Raw genomic sequence first — 25,752 nt, forward strand, 5'->3', positions numbered from 1 at the left:
GAAAGGCGATTTCGGCGTGTAAATTGAGTCAAGTGTTTGACATTGACGGGGTGAATGACGGCAAAATGATGCTTGGTGCGGTGAAACGGGCTACAGTGACTCTACGTCACAGATAAGTCAGTGAAATTAGACTCAAGGCTCAGAGCGAGCAAAATAAAGATAGCGGAGTATCCGGGTCAAAAATACGAACTGAAGATGTTAAAATATATCAGAGTTTCAAGTGTAATGTTTTATAAAAGTGTTACTACACGTAAAGCAAAAAAAAATAAATGTGTGTTTATGGTTTTCTGAAAATGTACCTTGCAGTGTGTCGCCATCTTGTGGTCGCTTTAAAATATGCTCAGGACCGCAAAAGTTTCAACATGGCTCCCTAGCAACCAGACGCTCGTGCCTGGATACACACTGATGACAAACGTTGCTGAATTTAGATGAGCTACAGAGTTTGTTTCGGAGCTGAACTTCGCTGTTATTATGTAACGTTAACTCGTCGTGGAAAATTGTGTTAACAATGTCTGCCATGCAAGGATAAATTTAACAAATGAGTTCATGTCAATACTGGCATTTATTCCACTTAATGGACGTTAGCTAACAGCTCCATTAACTGCGCCTATCGTTAGCTAGCTGGTAAGTTAGCATAACTTTTAGAGGCTAGCGAAATTAGCATGAATGTGTTTGCTTACTGACTAAGTTATTTGTGTCCATACTTTCCGTCTCTGAGTGGTAGCCTAATTATTCTTTATTCTGTAGTCTCCCAATAGTCTTACTAGAATAAACCAGAATACATTAATTATAACTTAATGGAGAATTAACTACTTTTTTAACAGTTAATTTAAAAGCAGCAAAGTTATGATACAGATTGAGAAACTAAAGCACCGAGGTGACGAGGAGGTGGTCAGAGAGCTGGTGAGTATGAAATTCACATTCATTTGGCTAAAATTAAAAATGGTATGGTTTGTAAGTTTATTTCCAGCTTTGATAATATTACTTGTAACAGCTTCCAACAACTGAATTCATGAACTGAAATGTTGCAGTGCAATACAATACACAAAGTAGCCACCTAGTACAATCCAATACAGCTGATATAACATAACATAACATAACATAACATAACAATTTATTAGTCCCACAAAATATGTGCATCATTACAGCAGCCAAGGGGATAGTGCAAAAGAACAAGTACCAGTAAAATACACAAAACAATGTAATAGGTAAACTGTACAAAACACTGCAATATAATAAGTAAAACTTAAAAAATCAAATTATATTAAATAGACAGATGGAATGGCTGAATTGACATTATTGCACATAAGAGGTATGTATTGATACTGTACCTGGATGATGATTGGCTGTGAACAGTTTTATAGAAAGGCAAGATATCACAGTTAGACAGGCTGAATGGCTTATTTCATGTTGTTGCAGGTATGAATTATAGATATTGTAGAGTTTGGTATATACTGATATTGCACATGATTGAAACTGTCCTGCTTTTCTGGTTGTTCTGCCATAACTTTACTTTTGTTATGCATATACTGTTCTTTTTTTTAACACTGTCTGAATTGCATTAGATTGTACAGGTGTACCTAATATAGTAGCCACTGAGTTTATATTTTATTTTATTATTTTCCTTGTCTTAACATTGTTAACCTCCAACTAATGACTTGGTATGAATATTTTTTCTCAACAGTGCTTGGCCAATGGAGTATCCTATGAAAAGATTGCACAAGAAGGAAGCAATGTCAGCTCCCTGGAGATCTTCTTCGCTGGCTTTCCCCGCATGGTTGGGCTTTCCTTCTTCCCAAGGCTCTGTCAGCTTACCATAGTGGGCCAGAATGTAAAACACATTGAGGGACTTGAGTGCTGTCCTGTGCTTCGGGAGCTGTGGGTAGTCCAGTGCCATCTGACAGTAAGTTTGTTATGCTGTTAAGAAGACTAAAAATTATTAGTGGCCCTACTGATAACAAGAACATAGTTTACAATGCCTTGAATCATTACATTACACTATTTTTTACTTAGAGTGATTGCAGCTTATTGTTTTATTGCAGAGGTTCTTAAACATTACACATTGTAATCACATTTTTCCCCTTGGTGGCATCTAATAACAACAAATTTTGCATACACATACAACTATTTGTGGATCACAACCCATAGTTTAAGCAAAACAGCATCCCGTGTAAGTGATTTGTACAACATACTTCATATATATCAAACAATAATGTGTCCCACCTTCTTATTTTGCAGGGAATATCTGGACTACATAATTGTCCACAACTGGAGAAACTCTACCTTTATGATAATCAAATCTGTGAAATAAAGAATTTAGAAATGCAGATTAACCTGGAAGTTTTGTGGCTCAACAACAACTGCATAACTCAGATACAGGTTTGAACTGTAAATTATGAATTAATCTTTCTCTCTGGCTCACTGTCTGCTGCATGATTACCACCAAACATTCTGCAAGCTGTGGTAACCTATGAATTTTTTTTCTGAATTTCTTTTGATTTGACGCAAGAAAATGGTATTTTTTACACATTTTAGCATATCAGTAACTAATTGCTGTGCATGTTATCAAAGTAGCATGCTCTTATTGATGTGGGGTTGTTTTTTCTGAAGGGCTTGAACATGCTGAAAAACCTTAAAGAACTAAACCTTGCTGACAACAATATTGAAAAGATTGGTAGGTTTTTGCATTCCTGTGTATATTCTGTGCCAAGTTTGATTCAGATTCAAGTGAGCTGTTTGAATAACTAAATAATTTCCAAATTCTTTTAAGGGCGTAGCCTTGATCCTAATGTCAGCCTTCAGAATCTTAATCTGTCTGGGAACAAGATCAGCTCCTTTAAGGTAAGATTAAAAACAGAAACATGCTTTTGAAATTTCTCCTCTAAAAAGTTTTCCTACTTATTTGTAAGATCTTATTAAAATCCTTGGTCTGAAAAGGACTATTCCAAATTCTTGTGACATGTCGGGGTCAGTTCAGATTTTCAATCAATTCTACAATGGGCTGGCTGCTCAAGACCTTCAATGAGGTATTGAGCTACACAATTTCAATTTAAGCCATTCGGGATTCAATGATATACATTCATGACGGCATCTTGTTTTAAACATACTCCAAAAGACTACTTAAGATTTTTGTGATACGTGGCTTCGTGTTAGTCAGTAGTACATTTTAGACATTCTGTAGCTGACGCGCTCATTTAGAAAATTTATACTGAGTCATGTTCAAGGTAATTCTGACGGAAACGTTTTGTGGCTCTAGCTTTGATTGGATGATTAACAGCTCGATCATATATATTCCTGCAATCCACCTTTTGTCCCAAGCTAGCTTGGCTCCAAGGAATGCAATTGTTGTCATTCGCTGCACAGAGTGCTTAGTATATTGCAACTACAGCGGAATCAAAGTGACATTTATTTTGAGCTGATGTGTACAAGCATGCAGGAAAGAAAAGAAATGGCAATTTCCAAAAGAAGTATTTGGCTTATTGTGGGATCTGTCTAATATTTGAACTTCAAAGAAGATGGGGGCTACAGACAGTTCCTTAGCACTGAGTACAAATTGAATAATTATTTTTATTTCTTTCAAGAGAAGTTGCCATAATACTGTACATCTGATTTGTATACGTGATGTTGTTTGTGTACAGTATAAACAAGTGTTTTTAGGGCTGAATTTTATAATTGAGAGAAACACTTCACCTGCAAAATGACCATTTGTACGGTATATCACTTACCCACGGCGTGAGTATGAAGTATGAAGAACTTAACCTAACACGTGGTGAGTAATTGATATACAAATGGTCATTTTGCAGTTGAAGAATTCCTTCATTGGGGCGGCAGTAGCTCAGTCCATAGGGACTTGGGTTGGGAACCGGAGGGTCGCCTGTTCAAGTCCGGACCAAAATATGGAGCGTGGACTGGTAGCTGGAGAGGTGCCAGTTCACCTCCTGGCCACTGCCGAGGTGCCCCTGAGCAAGGCACCCAACCCCCCAACTGCCTGTCATGGGCAGCCCCACTCTGACATCTCTCCACTTAGTGCATGTATAAGTCCTGTTTGTGCATGTGTGTGTTCGGACCTGTGTGTTAATGACAACGGAGTGAAAAAATTTAATTTCCCCTCGGGGATTAATAAATTATATAAAATTAAATTAAAATTGAACTAGTCTGTGTATTCTCTTGTTGTTTTAACAGGAGCTGACCATGCTTGCTCATTTACCCCATCTGAGAGAACTCGCACTAAAGGACCCTACATCAACCCCAAACCCAGTGTGTCTGCTGTGTAACTACGCCACACACGTTCTTTACCACATGCCAGGCCTACAGCAACTTGACACATATGACGTTTCGAGCAAGCAAGTCAAGGAGGCAGCTGAGGTATTGAGAAGACCAGCAGGTGACCCTGCGTTACACCGACTGAGCTCACCTGAGTGTCTCTTGAGATGATACTAATTCTCTTGAGTTATGTTGATTGCTAATGATTTGCTTGAAGTCCTAAAAACATTTCCCTTAGTTATCTTAAGAGATATTAGAAAAGCAATTACACTGTAGTTGCTCTTAATTTGGTTGTTCTTCAGTGGAGTTGCAAATCATACGTAAAATGAGTCAAATATCTAAATCCAAGACACAGTTTCTTAATATGTTTCTTAAATTCAAAATTCTAGCTGTCTTATGCATGACGTGCACATTTACTTCACTCAGGAATATATCACCTAAATAATGACCATTTATTACCAGTTAGTCATGTTGTGTTCTCTTGAATTTATGAAGAAAATTTTCATAAATGCCTCCACGGAAAACAGCAAACATTGATTTAATTGATTGGGGACCAGGTTTAACAGCAGAAAAATTATATCAAAACATCAGTTTATCAACTGTCACACAAAAAAACTTTGTATTGAAGTCTGGCTTTGAATAGAGCACAGTTAAGTTTCACTTTCATTTCAGTTTTGAATAGTAAGGGCAGGGCAAAATATGTGTGTCATGCAATATGTTTGTCTTTTTCAATGGAGGGATGCGAAGAAAACTGTTGTTTTTTTCATGAATTCAAGGTAATACAGCATACTTAATTGATATACAAATGGTCATTTTGTGGGTGAAGTATTTCTTAAATCTAGCTTGACAAATTTAGTATCCTTGGAAACCTTGAATAACATAAAATTAGGTTTTGTAGGGTTGAACAAAGTGGGTCAAACTGTGTTAAGTGGCTGCCTGTGTAAAAAGTAGGGCTGCACAATATGAGGAAACTATGTGATAATGTTGAATATAACAATAATGATAGTACTTGCACTAAATAAACGGATATTTAAGTGTGCTCAGGTCTGCCTTTCTGCTGCTTTCAGTACGTTGCTAAATTACAACAAATTAAGAAATGAAAAGAAATTATTTCCAACTTTGTTTAATTAAGCAAATTGAAAATTTAACTGAGCCCAAAAAGAACCATTAAAAAAGAATGATTGATACATTTAAATTGTACCACTGATACTCTCTTTCAACTAACCCAAAAAATCCCTTTGTGCTATATCACAGTTTTTTGTTGTGTTTATAATGTACACAAGGATGACGATTTAAAAAAATGAAGAATGTCTTTTCTGTTTCAGTCGACAGTAATGAAGAAAATGATGTACTACAACATGCGTGTACGGACAGCTCAGAGGAACCTGGCAGAGATCCGGCTCAGTCTGATAGAGAGGAAGAAAACTATGTTAAAGTTACCAGAGGAATGCATCAAAACACTCAATCACGCCCTCAAAAGTGTATGTACATTCCTTGAAACATTTTTTACCTCCGCCAAGGAGGTCATGTTTTCACCGACGGTCTGTTTTTCTGTTTGTTTGCAAAATAACTCAAAAAGTTATGAACGGATTTTGATGAAAGTTTCAGGAAAGGTGGATAGTGGGACAAGGAACAGATGATAAGAATAAGAATTTTGGTGGTGATCGGTTGAAGCAAAGTGGATAAAATAATAAAGTCTATCGTCTGACAGCCTCAGCAGCAATTCCAGTTTCTAAAGACGGTGAAAATAGCGCCAGAAAGCACATCTTGTTCTGCTTGCTAAATATTGTTGTAATTCTAAAGTTGAAATTAATGTTCTGTGTTGGAAAAAAAGAGTGAAAAATACAAAAAAACATATTATATTCTGTGTTGGTACAAAATAAAAACAAAATAAATACACCACAGTGTCTCCACGGTGAAGTCATATAACCTAATAATGATAATGATGCAAATAACCTAATTGTGATGCAGGCTGCAAAATCTGATGCAGGGGGGGGGGAATATCACCTACTTGGCGGAGGTCTGCACTCTCTGAGTGCTTTTCTAGTTAAATTTTGTTATTAGCTGTAAGAAGAGAATAGTTGTTAAGCTGGAATCTCCAGCTTTGCGTTGCTGTTATTGGACAAAGTTAAGGAGGCTGTTGTTGTTTTTTTCATATTTGGACGCATTCTTAGCTTGAACGTGAACTGTCCAAGGTGCCACCTAGTTGTAAGAAGTCTGCCTTTGCGTTGGAGGATGGATCAACCCAACTGGTTGAAAGTTCAGCCAACAGAAGTGACTCACCCACTGATGTCAGTCGCGATCCTGCCATGGAGCACAAAATATTCCGCAAGATTGAAGCACTGAGGGACAGACTGGTGCTATGGACGAGGAAGCTGGATGAGTCTGTATATTTTAATAAGATATAAAGAGAATTTACTGTACAATACTTTTTCCCATGTTCAAGCATGTCATTAAAAAAAACATCCTAGTATGAAAAAATAATTTTCTCTCATTTGTATTCAGGATTGAAGCCTGGTATGAGCGGGACTTGATGCAAGCCACAAACACAATGGGATATACCATTCAGTTTCTGTTGATGGAGCTAGAAAGTGTTGGAAATATTCGTTTGGAAGAGGGCTGCTCCACAGACCCTTGGTACGCACTTGGTATTATTAAATGCAATGACAATCATCACAAAATTACAGAGGACACATTACAAGCAGACTTCCGCATAGTTTCTATGTTATGTACCCAACAGGTTTACTTCCTGTTGTGACCTCCTGCAGTCCCGCTTCTCTCAGTCAGACTATAAGGCTTACAGCATCACTGGCATCAAGATCAATAGAGTTATCCGCATCCACAACAGCGCTTTGAGGCTTCGCTTTGAGGACAAACTTCACACCCTTCTAGCCAGTGACGACTCTGCCATCTCTTCACAGTAAGTTAAGCTAAACTGTAGTGAAATGTGATAAGGATTGAGTTTTTACCAAATATCTACCTGCATGTTAAAGGTATACAAGGCAGGAATTGTCGGCTACTGCTGGGAAAAACACGTCATTCAAACTTGGCCCCTCCTCCCCACTCTGCTTGTCCCACAAACAAAAAAAAAAATGCTAGGATGATGAAGACACGACTCACTGCACTCTTCATCTGATTGGCTAGAACTTGTTGCCTTCATTAATCATTAGGTTTAGACAAGAGGAGTGAATTTAGTAAGGGCTAGTGTAAGAATGTCATGCAGGGCAGGTCATGCCTTTGCCATATTTGAAAAAAAAAAAATTGAGTACATTATGCCCACTTATTTTAGGGACTTTACATTTGTTGTAATACAAAACAGCTGATGCTTTAGCAAGATGACGAAGCTAACTGACAACACCTACAGTATCTGTCCAACCATAGACTGCATATAAAGATGGACGACGTGTCTCTGCTTTTTCCCACTGTACAAAAATTAGGCCAGACTTTCCCTGATACAGGCGCTGGTGACATGATTTAGAGCCAGAGTCTGGACAGCAGTGATTTGGAAGTGGAGCCTCGGTATTGAGTTCCCTCACATACACCTGTCTGACCCAATCGTGAGGAGCACCGTGACTGGCACACAAGGCTGTCAATCATTACATCAAACCCCCTTTTATAGCATCAAATAACCAAACTTATAATAAAAATGAACACTGGACAGATGTCAGTGTGATAAGAACTACCTAAATGACAGAAGCAGTCTTTGGGAAAAAAATTTTTAATGTGTACTTTGATTTTTTTAGTTTGGACCATGTCTCATCTGCTAATATGGAGAGGGCGGGGTTTATGACCTATACTGCAGGCAGCTACCATGGGGCAAAAGAGATGTTTTGGCTTCACTTTTGGGAGCTGTCATCTTTATATACAGTGATTATGTCCAATAGAAAACAGGCAAACTCTACGGCGTTCTGCGTTCTCTCCTTTGGTGCTTGTAAAAGTGTAAGCCAACCCCAGTTTCACTGTTGTTTTGTAATAAGCTGTGTCCACTTGGTGTTTCGCCTTACTACTTTTGCATTTTTTGGCGCTGTGTCCGCGATGTTTTTACCTTCCACTTGAATCTGTGCTGCTACTACCTGGTGGCTGCCTTTTTACAAAGTCCCAACCTCACCTGCACTGTAATTGGCTGGGGGTAACATATCACTGCCCAAAGGTTGCAGCCCAGAAACATCCAGAACACAGCAAAATAAGAAGAAAATACTGGCAGAGGGCAGAGTCTCTGCAGAAAAATACACTGCTACACACTTGTAGTTGGTCATAAGTGATTGAGAGGGATCACTTTAGTATGAGTCTATACATTGTTTTGTTTTTTTAGGAAAACTCTGCATAGTATGCCTTTAACCTCACTATTGTCATCATTGTAACAGTAATAGGACTGTCCATCATTATACTTTTTATCTAATTTAAACTTTTCAAGCAGGAATTACAGACGTCGGCTGGATCATTTGTTCTACGTAGCTGACCCTGAAAAGAATGATGAGAAGGAAGAAATTCTCTGCATTTTAGAGGAAGGCTTCAAAACAGCTGAACAATATAAGGTGTGTAAACTTCTGTCCACCTTCACACGACACTCAATCCATCACCCGCAATTTATTCCACTGAGCAATGAGAGGAAAGAAAAAATTCGCCACATTTTAAGTGGATATCCAATCAGTGTTGATGGTACATGCAGTCAGTTAAAGCAATAAATTCCTCAGTACCTTTTTTTGAGTTTGCCTTCTTGCACAGTCATTACTGCAGTGCCTACATGCACCATGATAGCCCCCAAGTTTAGTTTAGTTTATTTAATTTATCAAGGGACAGTGTGCAATAGCATTAATCATTTACAAGAAATGAGGAGATGGTTGCACCAAGCTATGATTTTGTTGGTCAAAACATAGCACTAGGTGACAAAAATGTGACTCGACAGCAACAAAATATTACTAATTAAAACTGCCATGGTGGGACAGTCCACTGTTCCTAAAATCACAAGCTCTGGTTTGGTTGAAATAAACCCTTAATTCACTGAGTCAGATGTGAATGCTGGTTTTACACTCTGTATTTCCCCTACTGTCTCTCAGCTGACGGCAGAGCAGCGGCTCTCAGTCATTCTTTGGAGGCAGAAGCAAAAATAAAATGACAGAAAAAGGCGATATACTCAGTCGTCAAAATATTTTATTACCAGTAGTCCAACTGCAGTCTCCAGCTCACCTCTGTCCAAGTGAGGACCAAAACCTTCATGCATAGTAATGCTCGCACAGGCTCCCTCTAGTTTGTAGTTTGCAATAGCATCCAAAAAAACTGTCCACGCTGAAATTACAGCGCAATGATTCCTCTTCTGTTGGCATCAAAGGCCAATTTGAGCAAAGGCACCACAGACCGCTCAGGTTGTAGGAGTGATACATCTGGAGCACATCCCCTGGACACCCAGAGGTGGAGACTAGGAATATAAGCCACAGTAGCACCACTGTTGTCACTGGTTTGTCGAAGAACAGCAGATTTTGAAGCAGCACAGAGTACTATAAAAAACATGTTTCATGTCACACTATACCCCAGATTTGAATAGATGAAGTAAATGTTGAAAAACAGCGACATTAGATAGTAAATCAATGATTGGTCACCTCACTACTTTACTTGCATATGTAACACATTAAATCAACAATGAATGGTTGCAAAAATGAATTTCTATAAATCTGCTGACTTATTAGGGCGAATGGAGTGAGTAATAGAAGGAAGAAAAGTCAAGTGTGAAACAGTAGCTTATTAAATGCCTTATTTGGGAATGGTTTCCTTACTAAAAATTAGTGCTATGCAACAGAACAGGATCTGTAATTTCTCACCTTGTTCTCACGTAATCTCCAAAGTCATGCTGACTTTTACCATGTTGACTTTGACTTTGAGGCTTTGGACATAGAGAGAGCTATACCTTTATCCAATAGCCTGAGTGTGACTGAGCAGCCCAGAATTGAACACACACTGCGCTGGGCCAGCCAAGGTGATTCCAAGCACAGCACAGACACAATCCCCTTCAGGCACGGTGAGTTAGTTGTGCTCTCAGTATGATAGTACTCTTAACTGTGATTGTTGTTGCCTTTATCTTAGTAACTAAAATGCTTGTGTGTTTTATCTGTAGGTCAGATTATTGTTTCCAAAGTGTTTGTGGGCCACAGCACGCCTATCCGAGAGGGAGAACCGTTGGACAGAAGCAGATATCCCAGAGCCTACTCTGTGTACCGCAATGTGGAAGTCAAGCACAGAACTGCAATAAGTGAAGGTCTGCAGTACATCGAATGAAAACATGAAAACAATTAGTTTTCAGTCAGTATTTGTAAAATCTCACTGTATCTGTGGATTTTTCATTCAGAGAGACCCTGCTCCACCAAAACACACACTGGTCCTGAGTGCAGTCCCCGACGAAGACAGTGGTTTGTGTTTGACCATGAGCTTGTCCTGCCTGAGTACATCATTTCTTTTGAGTACATCACCGGGGTAATTAATTCACTGGCTTTATTATTGTTTAACAACATAGTATGCAATGGTGAAATGTAACTAAGTACATTTATTCAAGTACTATTCTTAAGTACAAATCAAGGTACTCAAGGTAAGCGACTTTATACTTCTACTCTGCAACATCTCAGAGGCAACTGCTGTTCTTTTTACTCCACTACATTTGTCTGACAGCTTTAGTAACCAGTTAAAATCTTTTCAAATCCATTGAAAACCATTTATCTCCAGACATGGTGATTTTGAATATTTGTGACAAACTGAAGGATGAAGTGTTTCTTAACTTCTTAAGCTAAATAAACACTTTAAAAACCTCTTATATCAGCTGGAAAATGCATCGTCACAAGGCTGAAAACAGGGCTGTTTTTTAGACACTGTGAACTTTATAGAGATTCATGGCTCTCACAGGACAGCAATGCGACAAACATATGATGATCTTATAGAATATGATCCATTGATGTAGATTAAACTACCCAACTGTACATAAAGGAGTTAAAATAAACATAACCTTAAACATCTACAGCTGTAAAATGCAAAACAAACATTAACGCAGCAGTAATATTAATCCAAAAACAGATCAAAAGACAGATGCAATAGTAAGATACTGACAGGAAACATTTTACTGCACACTGACTACCTTTACTTTTGATATTTTAGGAACATTCTGCTGACAGTCACATAGTGCAACAATCTAGATACTTGTAGTGGAGTGTTTACACATTTCTTTTAGGATCTGAATACTTCTTCCATCACTGACAGTATCACATGCTATGTCTAAACACTTCCTTTCAATTACATCCTGTTCAAAGGAACCCCGTCTGTCTAAATTTTTTAAACTTTTCTGCAGCAGAATGTTAGATTGTTCCTCGCCAAATTGAACACCCCCATGGTGCTTCAAATCAATGGCTTCTGCCTTGAATAACTCAACAGTCCATTTTAACTAAAGCTTTCAGCAAATCACAATAGTAAAAAAAAAATTGCTCAGTCAAGCTGAGCTCTGATGTGATCAAAATTAAGTAACTTGGCTTTAAATGAAACTCACAGATGATAAAACATTCAGATTTTTGTGTCTCTTTCCTAGCTACATACTTAGTTTACAATTTTTTATTTTGTTATTACTTATTTTCATTTTATTTTTAAACCCATTGCAAGTCAATACGTATGTGCCCATGAAGCAATTCATATGATTTAAACCAGTGATACTCAACTTACAGCCTGCAGGCCAAATCTTGCCTGCAATAGGTTGCCAGGTGGCATGCTGACCATCCTCTAACATACAATGAAAATAAATTGATTCATAGTGGGATTTTTTTTTGTACTTTGAATGTAAATAAATTGCCAGAATGCACGAAAGGCATCAAAATATAGCTTGTTTATTAAGAGAAAAGGTGCCAGGGTAGGATCCCCCAGACCCCTCGACAGAGGTCTGGGCTGCTTATTTATTTATTATTAAAAATGTAAATGTTTGTTTATTAACTGGCCCCCAGTCTCCTGTCTTTTTGCAAAAGTGTGTGCCCCATACAAAGCAAGTTAAGTATCCCTGCCCTAAACCTTCTGATATGTTGTTGCTAGGATGAAGAACAACCACACAGCACAGGCAGAGGTGACGGTCCCTCCAACGATATCATCCTAGACAGGGAGGTCCTCAACATGGAACCTGTGCAGAAGCCACAGCCCAAGCTGTTGAGCTTGGATGACAAAATTCTGCTCAATGTGGCCAGAGCCAATGTCCTCAGTCAAATTACTGCAAGTTTTCTGGGTTTTGAGATGACAATTTAAATTTTGAAACCATCTCATACACTCACAATAATCTTTATTTGTGTTGAACCTCCAGGTGCTGAACCTTCATGGCAACAGTTTGAGTAAAATAAAGGAGATTTCCCATGTCACAGCTCTGCGGCATCTTACCATCAGCTTCAATGAGTTCACACACCTGGATGACATTTCTCACATGGTAAGAGTGACAATAGATAATATTGTTAATGAGGTCAAACTAATCAGTGTGACAACTTTCCTCTGTAATATTGAATGAAATTGGTTAATGGGTTGGCACATCATAACATGTAAGATCTATTGCCTCTGAATCACAGCCCAACCTTGAGTTTTTGGACGCTAGCTATAATCGCCTAGTGACCCTGGAAGGGCTGAAGAGGTTGGGGCAGCTCAAACAGCTAGACCTGCGCTGGAACAAGTTGACCAAGGCCAGGGAGGACACAGCTGTACTGAGAAAACACACACCTGCTCTGCTGAAGCTTGACACCAGATACAACCCCTGGAGCAGGGTGGGTGTTGTTGTCAAGTAAAACCTATTAAGATATGTTCTTCAAAGAACAATGAGGAGGTATACAGTGATGCTGTTTTTGTTCTTTCAGTCTGAAGCAGTAAGAATGACCATACTGGGCCGTCTAATGACCCTCACACACCTGGATGATACGATGGTAACAGAGGAGGAGGCTGCCTATGCTCTTCAGATGGCCACTGGATCCAAAATTAACCAGGTCAAGATCTTTATCGTCAGCTGCTGTTTTTTGTAAACCCAAATGTTGATTTATTGCGTAGTAAAATGCTCCGCTGAAGGATGCGTTACAGTATGTGAACCTGTATATGTCAGCATGTACTGTAAATTAATCAGACCTGTTGACACTCTGCTCACAGGCATCTCTTCTAGCTCACTCATGTACCACCAGTGAGCGTCCCCGCAGTCTCAGCTTGCTGTCAACAGCCCAGCTCCTATGTCTTCTCAGTCCAGCACCCTGGGGCCTCGACCAAGAGCTCAAGCTAGACTGGACTGCACAGGTGAGCTGTGGGCATGTATGTTCCTCCCTAAAGGTGTGCTTTATAAAGGTGCATTTCTTAAGTTGTTGACAATGTGGTTAATGTAAATTAATTATAAAATGTAGTAATTTACACATCTTTTTTATGTGTTTTTGGCCCCTAAATATTGACCAGATCTCTGCCCTAAACCTTGACAACCAGAGGATTTCCAAACTGGTCAGTCTGAATAAGCTAGTCAACCTCCGCTGGGCTTCCTTTAATGATAATGACATTTCCAAAGTGGAGGGTCTTGATGGCTGCTTGAAGCTGGAGGAACTCTCCCTCAACAACAACAGCATAGGCACACTCAGTGGTGAGTCACGCAATCAACTTGACAATGAAGTTGGAACTGCAGCATTAAAGGTGCAGTGTGTAGGATTTCATGGCATCTAGCAGTCAGGTTGCAGAACCCGTCGGCTATCAGTCTGACTACAATTTCTGTTAATAGTTATATTCTGCAGTCATGTATAGCAGGGAAATTTGCATCATTATCATTTTGTAACATACATCATTTTGTGATATACCTGGACACAGGTGGAGATTAATATGAAGCTAAATTGTTGTCAGACAGTAGCCAATGGGTCCATAGATTGCATTTTTGGCCAATGTGTTCTACCTCTTTTGCTCTCCGCACAGACTGTTTACCTGCATGCAACCAAAGCAAACTCATATGCAATTGGTCAAGATTACTTGGACTACAAACTGGACTACAAACGGAAACCAGAACACTTTGGTATTGTCTGTTCTGGGCTACTGTAGAAACATGGTGGTGCAACATGGCAGACTCCGTGGGAGATGACCCGCTCCCTGTGTAGATGTGAAGGGCTCGTTCTAAGCTAACAAAAAAAAACACAACAATTCTTAGTTTCCGGTGATTTTTCACTAATGGAAATATAATTATGCATAGCCTTTTCCATTTCTGCCAACAGATCTCCCTAAATCCCACACACTGCTCCTTCAAGATATTCCTAAAAAAAACATGTTCCTTCATATTCAAGTCCTATACCCTAACATATAGCACAGAAGCCATCAATCTTTCCGTGTCTGATTTCGCTCTGTTTCTTCAGGCCTGTCAAAGCTGCATTGCCTCAATAAACTGAGTGTAGATGGGAATCAGCTGTCTAATCTGGATGCCTCAGTCTTAGATCAGCTGCCCAACCTGTCCTTTCTGTCCGTGGAGAACAACTGTATCAGTTCCCTGCATGGTATCCAGAGAGCCCGCTCCCTTCTTGAGCTCTACATCGGCAACAACCAAATTTCTACGTCGCGGGACATCTACTATCTGAAGGCAAGTGGGAGAGAAATAAGAACAGCAGGTTGTGTGGTTTTCCCACTATTCTTCATATGTTACAGCTCAGATGCCCTTTTTCTTTTCAGGGATTGACAAACCTCATTATTCTGGATCTTTACGGGAATCCTTTAGTGGAGAAACTGGAAAACTATCGGATTTATGTGGTGTTCCACCTACCCTCCTTAAAAGCTCTGGATGGCATTGCAGTGGTTTGTACTGACAACAGCAACCAGTCGAACCTTTCAGATATTGCAGTGATGATGACATACATATATGAAGTGATTTGTATTTGGTGTTGTTTTCCATAGGAGGTAACTGAGTGTGAAAGTGCAAAGGATATGTTTGGAGGAAGACTAACCCCAGACATGGTAGCAGAGAAACTGGGCCACTCAAATTACACAGACATCACCTACCTCACCATACAGTCCTGCTCCATTAGGTAACAGCCCGTCTTTACAGACAGATAAACACAACACACGTCCAGAAATGACTTGAGCATGGTCATAGTGATTTATGCTCTAAGAAAGACAAGGCTGATTAATTTTTTTTGGGGGGGGGGTTCTGCCCACAGGATGGTTGATCTGTCTCCAGCAGACCTGTTCTGTAACCTGCGTAGTGTCAACTTAGACCACAACAACCTCACCTCTTTCTCGGGCCTTATTTACCTGCCCAACATCAAGGTACAAATTACAACTCAACTGAATTTATGTAGCTCCTTTCATGCAAACATGTAACCACATCTTCACATTGCAAAACTAAAATAACATAGACAAAAATATACAATAAAATAAACAACAATAAATAAAGTATTGCTGGTAAAAGGTGAGATCATAGAGAACAGAAAAAAATATGTTTCCAAGTATCATCAGAGCTCATCTCCTGAATGTGCTGTGGGAGATAATTACAGAGAAGTGGAGCTCGGTAGGCAAAGGTTCAACCATCTTAGGAGTTCTTATTTAATCAAGGAATTGTTATGTAACCAGCATTACTGGAACGTAAAGGGTGTGATGGAGTATATGCAGGGTGTCTGCAAGTCCTTAAAAAGTCTTAAAATGTCTTAAATTCAAATTTAAAAGTCAGGAAATAGTCTTAAATATAAATTTGGGAGGTCTTGATTGCCACAGACACTTTATGTAATTTAATTTAAATATGCTTTTAATTTATTTTTGTTAAAATGAGTGAAGCTCTTCTGAGTAGAAATCCACAAATCTTTAAACCGGCCGCTGAACCTAACAATGTCTTTTTAGTTTATACTTGAACTTACCTCTTGGCAAAATTCTATTAATCCATATTCTTATATAAAATCTATCTCTGTATACAATCACATATATACTACTTAACTTTTGTACTTGCCTACTTACTTATCTTAAATTTGGTTAAAATATTCTTGAAAAATTTAAGTGTCTGATACCTGATTAAGTGTCTGATACCTGATATGGGTAAATAAGGCTGGAGATGTGTGAGGGAGCCAGTCCACTTAATGTGTTATAGGTAAGGGTTTTGACATCAGCTCTTGCCTGAACCCATAGCCAATGCAGACACATCAGTACTGGTATTATATGATAATTTCCTGAGATATTTTGTAACAATTTCTGTAACAATTGTAGACCTTTTTGTTGCTGTCTTAGGTAGGTCACAGAAAACATCCTTCCATTCTAGATGTTAGGAAGGCACGTACGACGACTTCAGCATCTTATTTTGATGAAACGGGGCTGATTTGGGCTATTACACTGCATTTGAAAAAACGACTGGAATTGCACCGGAGCTATGGACAGATAAACAATTTCCAGTGTCTTCTTTACAGGCTCTGTGTTTGAACTACAACCACATTGAATCCATCCTGCCCAGACAGAAGACTCAGGCTTCTCTGACCAACAGACAGATCCTGTATAGCAAAGTTCATTCCAGTGGTTACGGCCAACAGAGTCCATCCAAAGGCAAAGGGTAACAACAGTTATTATTTCAGTAATTCGTGTATTTTTATATTTTATAATGTTGCCATGTGTCAAATATGAACTTCAACTGAATGTGTAGACTGTGACCATTAGGGGGCAGCACTGACCATCCAATGTAGGAACTGACTCCACAGTTAGATCTGATTTTTGTCACACTTGTTGCCTGTAAACCTTGATAAAAAATCTAGTTGTAAGCACATTTTCAAGATGTTATAATTTGGTACAAAATAAGTTAGATAATATTTTTAAAATTAACTGAATATTTAAATCTTGGTTTATTTTAGGTGTCAGTATTTATTTAATCCCATATTAAAACAAGTCATCCTCCTCCCTCACTACCCTGGATTACTTCTCTATGAGTCTATAGGTTGTTTGATAGGAAAATCCTCCACATATTTAAGCATAGTCAGACATATAGATAGCTCACAGACATACATATACATTTTTAAATTAGGAAAGCATTTACAGGTGTGTATGCAAATTCATAAGTACAGCCTTTTAAATGTTCAAGTGAAACAAGAGAGTGTAACTTTATTTTTTTTGAGCTCATCGCATTTGTATGCAGCCTATTATTCTAACCCATTTTACCCAAGTTCATTGGAACAAGAGGGATAGATAGATAGATAGATAGATAGATAGACATTGTAAGTATTATATTTAAATGTAACCAGAGAGCAGAGGTAGCCAGGCAGTTTCTGCAGCAGAGCCTTATAAATACACAACATATAATGCTGTTACCTTCTCATTGTTAAAGAGGAGAATAACAGCCCCTTCATATAGGATGCCATGGTGAGTTAGAAATGTATATGGCCTGTGATGAATGTGTGTGTGATGAGTATATCATAGGAATAATGATATGATCTTGCAGTCACATTTTCCTTTATAGAAAGCAGTACATAAGTAGTGCTGTGACAGGACATGGTTTTGTTTGTGATCGCCTTTAGGTGGTCTGTGCCTGTGAGGTCTGACCAGTTAAATGAGGCAGTGGGAGGGAGACAGAGATGTTCATTTAACCACAGAGATTGCAAACTGTCATTCTATGACTTTGTTTAAGGGAAACTGGGCCCACTGGCAGCCTGGAGCCACTGATGGGCAGCCTGGAGGTGCTGCATTTGAGTCACAATGGCATCTCCAATATGGCCAATCTGCAGCTCAGCAGGCTCACCAATCTTAAAGCACTCTTCCTCCAAGGTATGTATGGTTGACGTGCTAGCCCTCCCTCACAAAGCCTGTTCAAAGTGCAGTGTATAGAGCCTGTGAAAAGGCAAGCACTGAGAGCAAAGTCTCCCATAGACCACAGGCCAGGTGGAAGATGAGACCTGAAGAAAAGAGCGACTGACTTTCTTTTCAACTGCTTTTGATTGCTTTTGATTGAGTTTTGCTTTGTCAGGGTCATTTGTCCCACAAAGCCACTGTTACTTGTTCATTATTCCTTTTTTGCTTAGAAACCTCATGAAGCTGTCTCTGTAATTTCACTGCCTTTTACACCAGGGGCAACTGACAAAGACCCAACAAATGTTTATGTTGCTTTTAAACGCTGCCTTTTATTATTATCTCTGTCAGGCATAAGTCCGGAGGGGATTGTGCGTTTGATTGTGTGTGTGTGCATGGGTGTGTGTATCCGTCTGTCCGCAGCTAACCTTGCAAACTACTGGACCAAGTAGCCTCATATTTTGTGTGCATATGTATGACTCTATGCTCAAGGATCTCTCCTGGTTGTGGTGATCCATAATGGTTGAAATACCTGTTTTATTGACTGTTATGGAAGAAACAGTCAATAAAACAACTGACTGCTGACTCCTCATTCCTCCTGGTAGTGACCAGTTTTCCGCAGATCAGCTTGGCTAAAAACAACAAGCTTTACCATCTGTTGCAGGCCACATTTTGTCTTTCATTGTGGCTCATAGCTGACATCCACAGAATGTTTGTCTCATTTGGAACTGAAGCATCTGTAGATTAAATCCATACCCGGTATGTTATGATCTGCTAAAGTTAGGGACGATATGAGATGAATCAGTTCTCATTTGTGTTATCTTCATCGCCATCTTGGCTGAAAGGGAGTTGGGAGAAACGATTCCGCCAGACACAGCTCTCCACGGTCCAGCTGCGACCTGGTTTTGCAGCGCCCTCCACATGGCATCATTCTACACCAGGAGCATTTCAGAAGTAGAGCATTTTGCCTGCCCAGTTTTGTTGATTTGGTCATTTTTCCTTGATATTAGTGTTTCTACCGTAAGTAAGCAGGCTACACAGTTTTCTTTTTCTGGTCTGTTTTAATTGTGTAATTGTTGTTATTTCCTACCTTGTTTTGCCGTAGCTGACAGACAAACGTAATACCGCACAAAGTCCAGTTATGCTGCGGCTCCATCAAAATTAGAGGAGGCAGCTGAAATTACAAGAATTGTCTAGAGCAGTGGTTCCCAACTGGTCCAGCCACAGGGTCCAGATTTATCCTTAGTCATTAGTTCAAGGTCCACACAGTTTAATACATTTAGCGTCATACTTGAGTTTGGCCATGTTGTAGAGCTAGTACGCTGTCTCTGTCAATTAGCTGTCTCTTAGTCACTCATTGTACAACAGGAAACTGCACTTTAAAATAAAAGGTCTGTGTCCATACTGTATTTAGAGATAAATTGTGAGTCACCTGTGGTCCATTCAGAATGGATCTGCGTCCCACTGTTGGACCGCGATCCACCAGTTGGGGAAACACTGGTCTCGAGTGATGTGCCTGTGTGGCCGCCTGGTGGAGATCTGCACTCCACTGCTCTAGTCTAGTATTGTTTAAGATTTTCAATTTACTCTCTTAGTTTGTTTACAGAAATATTACTGTTGTTTGAGATGTATTTCCATTGTTTTGATGAGGTGTTCTCCCCCTAGGTAACGAGATCAGCCAGGTTGAAGGATTGGAGGGGCTTCACCAACTCAGAGAGCTTGTGTTAGACAGGAACCGGATCAAAGCTCTGGCCGATAACTCTTTCATAGCACAGAATGTCCTGCTAGAGCTGCACCTAGCAGAGAACCGCATCCGGGAGCTCAACCATCTTGATCCTTTGATTGAGCTCCGCAAGCTCTTTCTTGGCATGAACAAGCTGCAGGTATTCTCCTCCACCAGCAGTCTCCTCACACGCTGGATGTTTTTAATGTTTATATTCAGATTTTTATTAAGCTGCACATTCAGATTTTCACTGAAGCTGCCCTAATGACTCACGATTTCCTGAGGTGACCTTCAAAGTCATGGTAAGCTTTTGTGTATTGTTTTTTTTTTTATCGGCAAATTTTACTGATTGGTTCATATCAAATTTGTGTCCGATGTTTAAGAATGTATTTTATTCAGCGTGCAGCAGTATTACTTTAGCCTACATTTGCAAAGTAAGACATGAAGTATAGTAATCATGAGTCATTACCACCCCACTGTGGCATGCGAGGGCTAGCATTATGGAGAATCAAGTTTGATTGAAGGTCAGGGCCATGTGTATGAAGAAAGGGGGGAACAATCAGGACACCGTGTAATCAGCTTCTCAGTCTGCATCTGCTTCTCACCCAGAGAAAGTGATTTGCACTTTTGTTGCCAGTTCCCTTCACAGCCTTAATGTTTCCATGCATTCAATTAAGACATAATATACAGCAATCATCCCAGCGCAACGGTTCTCAATGTGGGGGCGTCTTTGAATCGCAGCCAAGTGCAACCATAAAGCTGGGAATGAGAGAAAACGCGCCCATGCCCTGTTGTGTGCCCAAACTCTCTCATGAGATTAATGAGAGCTCACACATATAATCTCTCCCATCAGCTGCTTCCATCCTCCCTACACCAAAATTATGAAAGGTTCAGCTCTGAAGCATATTATCAGCACACAGTAGGCGACAACCAGTGGGAAAGAAAAAGTGAAATTAGTGGGTGGTGAATGAGGATTTAATATAATCTTTGTTTCTTTACTTTTTGCAGGACACCACAGAGCTTGACAAACTAGAAGTTCTTCCTTCGCTGACAGAGCTCTCTATTGTTGGGAATCCTGTAAGTGTTACAAGTGTTTGTGCATTATGCAATGTGGAAGAAAAAAATGTTATTCAAGTTTGTTTTCCAGTTATGAGCTTTGCCCAGTGATGTGAATCCACTAGCCGTCAGTCACAGGACACTTTGAACTCTTCACTCACAAACAAATTATCAAAAGCACGCTCACAGGCTCAATTTCTCACTTGCACAATCCAAAACACTATCCCAGTGTAACTCTATGGCCCCAAATTAAGCGATTACATGATGGGCCATCTGCTGTGCCTCAAACTGGTCGGCATCAGAGACAAATCCGTTGACCAAATGGCAGGGCGCTATTGGCCCGGTTACATCACCCATCTGGAGCTCATGGATCAGGCCTGAGCAGAGCCTGCAGCCCAGGGCCTCGCTATCGTCCACAGGGCAATGCTCAGCTGTGGTAGCTGCTATACTGCTGGACTCCATCCCCCTTCTCTTTCCATAGGGGGGGTTAATCCTGCCAGGGGGTAGAGGCCAACAGCCACCCTAGAGACAATACCTCCTGCTGTTGACAGCATGAGATTGCTACCTCACCCATGTTCCCTCACCAAAGTCTGTCTCCTCCTCTCCACTGGACATCCAATGGCACGCATTCACAACTTAAACATAGCAGCAGTGTCCCATAGGAACATTAAAGGGATAGTTTTTTGAAGTGGGGTTGTATAAGGTCATTTATTCATAGTAGATGTTTTACCTACAGTAGGTGACGGCCAGCATGCCCCCAGATTCGAGGGGGCAGCAGCAAAACTACCTAATGAAACAGCCACCTAAAAAAATCAATATCATCCTACATGTATGCTTTAAAGAATATTTTCACCACTTTAATTTGCTGTCAGACAGCCCCTTCTGACAGGGAATTAAAGCCATTATCTATGCTTTGTTCAAAGCCAACAGACTGCTTTGACATTGTCATTTTACATCACACAATAAGGGAGGTGCTGGTCTACCACTGCCTCAGTTCATTAGTTAGTTTGTGTGACTGTGTGAATTTGGTATTTAAAGGCCCAGACACACCAAACAAACATCAAAGAACAAGCAGCGATGAAGGTCATCTGTTGCGTTGTCTCATGTTGTACCTGTAGTAACCAACAGCCAACTAGCATGTCTGTGCCTGCATGAGAGGAAATAACTCTCCATATCAGAAGGCAGCACTAGTCTGTATTCAACATCAAAAAAGGGAAACCAGAAGACAGACAGGAACGATTCAAGGTGTTAGTTAGCCAGTTAGCACATTAATAACACAACCAAATGTTAAAAGAACAAAGGATTTTTTACAGTACATGAGCAAACAAGAAAATAAACAATAACGAACCATTTATGCTTAAGAGTTCAATGGCTAAAAGAAATAATATGACCTTGTGTAACACTTTGGGTTCTCCTCTTGTGCAATCAGCTAAACTGCCAATCAGAGTGATTTCATTCACCAATGAACTCCACCATCTCTAATGCTGGTTAAACATGCTAAATCAGCCAGAAAAGCTGACAATGGCTGACATGGGCTGACATGGGCCGACTAGTGCTAACGGTGTGGGACACACTACAAAAACTAGGGGGACAGACGCTCATCAATGGTCCAACATCGACCAACAACCGACCATCGTCTTGGTGTGTCAGGGCCCATGAAAGGTGAATTCCAATTCACCAAACTCACACAATAACACAAAAAACCCAAACTATCACTTTAAAGTTCTGTGACTGGACAGGCTGAATTTATTCCCTTGCCACAGGTTGCCCTCAGCTGAGAGCTATCTGCTGCTGTCAGCTGGGTCACTGGAATAGCTGCTGGGAACATGATAACTGTATTGGGACCCACACAGCATCATATTTATCCCAGATGTCCCGGGGCAGGCTTCAATGATGCTCCTCAGTTAAATTTGCTGGACTGAATTTATTACCAGGTTGTTTTATTAAAGAGGTGCTTTCTTTTTTTCTTTTTCCAGGTGGCCAAAAATTCTCAACACAGACCAGCAATAGTGCTCCGTCTGTCTCAGTTACAGGTCCTGGATGGAGTGATGGTCACCCTGGAGGAAAGGACAAGGACTGAGCTCCTCAATGCTGAGACATCAGTGAGAACTGCACACAACATGCGCACTCAGAAACTCTCAACACACATACTCTATATACAGATACAGATCGTAGCTATCATTGAGGACATAAATGTATTTGTAATATTGCAGTACGCAGCTTTTGTTTCCACTGTGTTATTTTGTTAAAATTTGACAACAACACAATAAATAAATTAAGCTTTATCCCCTATAATTTATTACTGTCAAACCCCCTCTCCGCCAACATGGAACAGGTTCTGTTCTGGTTTTTGCACCTAACTTTGAACCATTCAGAGCATTTTGACCAAACATAAATTTGTTCACACCCCTAAAAATCGGTTCTCAGCTGGACCCAAAAATAGCAGGGTTTTTTTTTTAAACTGAAGTGCAAACTGTGGCGACATCAGTGGGCATGTTATGTTCTACTGATTGCAAACAGAGGATTGAGAATTCAACAATGATGAAGTCAAGTGAGAAATAGTCAGAAAAAAATGCAGTGCATACAGTGGTTTTATTATTAGTTTGTCCATGTTTGTTTTTTGGGTGAAAACAAATCTGCACAACACAACAAAAGCTTGCAGGTAATTACTGTGATCCACCATTTTGCTACTACTGTTTCCTTTTGTTGGGCACTGCCCTCCATCGATGAAATATCCATGATTACAATGGTTGTGCTTAAAACTGGTGGAAACATAAACTGGTTCGCTTCAAGAATCCTGATCAGAACTGGTTCAAGTAACTAATTTGGTGGAAAAATGGGAAACAGTGAGGTGAAGGCTTTGAAACACCATTTAGACCTCCAGGTTGGAACATAATAATTGTGCTGGTTAGAGTGTTGGAGTCAGTTTATGACACATTTGTAGGGTTAGGAATAGGGTTAGTTTGCAGAAAAGGGATCTGTCATTTTAACACTCCATCACTGTACTTCCCTCTTTGTATGAACTACATATAAACAAAAACCTTATCTGTGTTGAGAGCTCATAATGGGCCGTATCAGGTAAGATGTAGTCCAGCTGAAAGAATCAAAATGTCAACAACCAAACTGCAGCCACCACCAAAAAAAAAAAAAAAAAAATGAAAAAGCCTGGATCAAACTCTTTCAGTCTGACTGATCTGATGTTCATGTAATGAGAGACCAGGGCAGTAATTCTCCTGCAGCTCTGAATTAAAAGCAGCCTAAGCCTGCTGGCATCATCCTGCTGATTAGATGAAATGTGACCGGCCGATAATGCACCAGTGGATTTACCCCCTATTAGCCAGGTCAACACAACCCCCTCTGCTTGTTAATCGTAGATGTGGAAATGACAGAGCACAGATCCTGAGTTTTCTCATTAAAAACACAAACTCAAACCTCCCCCTATTGACTCTAATAACTGCCATCTCGGTTGTCACTGTCAATTTATTTCTGCGTCTCTGCTTTTGTTTGAATTTGAACATAGTCATTGATGAGTAGTAATTACTGTTCCCCTATAAGATGCTTATATTTGTGGAACAACAAGCAATCTAATCACCCAATCGCTGCCAAGTGTGTAGGTGGAGAGGACACACTGCAGTGACAGCAGTGGCCATAGAGAAAAGAGAAACGCTTAGAGGGTTGCAAATATCAGTAGGTCAGAGACACTGAGTTGGCCCTGGAGTCACACATTATCTGAATATCCGTTTATGTTTTTTTAAAATAATCCTGTCCTGGAGTATCACTTCTATCTTCCTTATTCTCCTTAATATTTTTCTTAATGCCATGCTCACAGTACCCTGGAGCTTCTCTTCCTGCCACTGAAATAAACCTACCTGGACTGCTACCCCTTATGCCTCGAAACACCCCTCTAAGAGGAATGACCATAAGTGGAGGACTGCAGAACTTTGTGCATGGGCACGATATCCTGCCAGGTCACATGGATGAGGCCCAATCTCATTACACATACAAGTGTGAGTGTGAAATTTCTCCTCTTGAAAGTCATTAGTTCCTCAATTGATATGACTTTGTGTAACAACAAGTTTTAGATTGACACAAGCAGTCTGTTCTATAAGTCCTAATACAGTCAAGGATTCATTGTCACTTTCTAGCATACGCTATACCAGAAAACTCTGTGCTAAAGGGATAGTTCAGATTTTTTGGAGTGGGGTTGTGTGGGGTTCTTATCCATAGTCAGTGTGTTAGCTTCAGTAAATGAAGGTCAGCATGACAGTTTGGAGAAGCAGACTGAAGCACCGCCACGGAAGCTCATCAATGCTCTGCTGCAGCAAAATGTATCTTAGCCATCTTTAAAAAATCAATATCAGTAGAATATTTAGAATATTTTCATCACTTAACCTTGCCGCCAGACAGCTCTTTCCAACTGGGAACTGAAGCCGATTCTATGCTCTCTTCAAAGCCACCAGATTTCTGTGACAAAAACAGTATTTTTACCTCACAGAACAGGAGAGATGCTGGTCTATCACTGCTTCGATTACTATGTGAGCCTTTTTTTGGTGGCTTTAACACATTTTGCTGCTGCCCCCATCCACAGCAGCACAATGCTTAGCTTCTGTGGTGGTACTCCTGTCTGCCTTACCAAACTGGGGGCGTGCCAACTGCAATCTATTGTAGGAAATACACTGACTATGGATGAGTACCTCATACAACCCTACTTAAAAAAAAAAAAAAAATATTCCTTTCAGATGACATTCCTTTTTCTGGCTTTCTTACCCACACTTCTTATATTAATTTCCAAATCAGACAAGAAGCACAAGCACGGTAATGCTGTTCGTAGCGGCCAAGCTGACATTACCTTAAGACACATTCGAAGAACAGGAAGCAACCTGCCAGCCCAAGGTCTTCTTCATGATGGGAACAGAGTCATCATCACGTATCCCGGCCAGGAGCAAGACAGCAGGTTG

The 25,752-nt window shown here is 40.0% G+C and overlaps 1 protein-coding gene across 1 annotated transcript in view; it reads left to right on the forward strand.

The window, feature by feature from the left end:
• The first annotated feature begins 250 nt into the window (after window positions 1–250).
• lrrc9 (leucine rich repeat containing 9) overlaps window positions 251–25,752 on the forward strand; it is a 29,714-nt gene continuing 4,212 nt past the window's right edge. The window contains exons 1-31 of the mRNA XM_078175055.1: window positions 251–903; window positions 1,685–1,903; window positions 2,239–2,379; window positions 2,611–2,674; window positions 2,771–2,841; window positions 4,183–4,365; window positions 5,589–5,744; window positions 6,438–6,646; window positions 6,769–6,900; window positions 7,004–7,183; window positions 8,681–8,798; window positions 10,141–10,276; window positions 10,373–10,513; window positions 10,604–10,728; window positions 12,316–12,489; window positions 12,578–12,697; window positions 12,834–13,025; window positions 13,116–13,241; window positions 13,399–13,539; window positions 13,693–13,870; window positions 14,625–14,845; window positions 14,935–15,057; window positions 15,157–15,287; window positions 15,420–15,528; window positions 16,653–16,792; window positions 17,858–17,994; window positions 19,681–19,898; window positions 20,747–20,815; window positions 22,771–22,896; window positions 24,624–24,801; window positions 25,592–25,748. Of these exons, the coding sequence (XP_078031181.1) occupies window positions 847–903; window positions 1,685–1,903; window positions 2,239–2,379; window positions 2,611–2,674; window positions 2,771–2,841; window positions 4,183–4,365; window positions 5,589–5,744; window positions 6,438–6,646; window positions 6,769–6,900; window positions 7,004–7,183; window positions 8,681–8,798; window positions 10,141–10,276; window positions 10,373–10,513; window positions 10,604–10,728; window positions 12,316–12,489; window positions 12,578–12,697; window positions 12,834–13,025; window positions 13,116–13,241; window positions 13,399–13,539; window positions 13,693–13,870; window positions 14,625–14,845; window positions 14,935–15,057; window positions 15,157–15,287; window positions 15,420–15,528; window positions 16,653–16,792; window positions 17,858–17,994; window positions 19,681–19,898; window positions 20,747–20,815; window positions 22,771–22,896; window positions 24,624–24,801; window positions 25,592–25,748 (4,472 nt within the window). The 5' untranslated portion in view covers window positions 251–846. The remainder of the gene's footprint in view (window positions 904–1,684; window positions 1,904–2,238; window positions 2,380–2,610; window positions 2,675–2,770; window positions 2,842–4,182; window positions 4,366–5,588; window positions 5,745–6,437; window positions 6,647–6,768; window positions 6,901–7,003; window positions 7,184–8,680; window positions 8,799–10,140; window positions 10,277–10,372; window positions 10,514–10,603; window positions 10,729–12,315; window positions 12,490–12,577; window positions 12,698–12,833; window positions 13,026–13,115; window positions 13,242–13,398; window positions 13,540–13,692; window positions 13,871–14,624; window positions 14,846–14,934; window positions 15,058–15,156; window positions 15,288–15,419; window positions 15,529–16,652; window positions 16,793–17,857; window positions 17,995–19,680; window positions 19,899–20,746; window positions 20,816–22,770; window positions 22,897–24,623; window positions 24,802–25,591; window positions 25,749–25,752) is intronic.

Source organism: Epinephelus lanceolatus, chromosome 15 (assembly GCF_041903045.1).
Source record: "Epinephelus lanceolatus isolate andai-2023 chromosome 15, ASM4190304v1, whole genome shotgun sequence".
In the NCBI taxonomy this organism is placed as follows: domain Eukaryota; kingdom Metazoa; phylum Chordata; class Actinopteri; order Perciformes; family Serranidae; genus Epinephelus; species Epinephelus lanceolatus.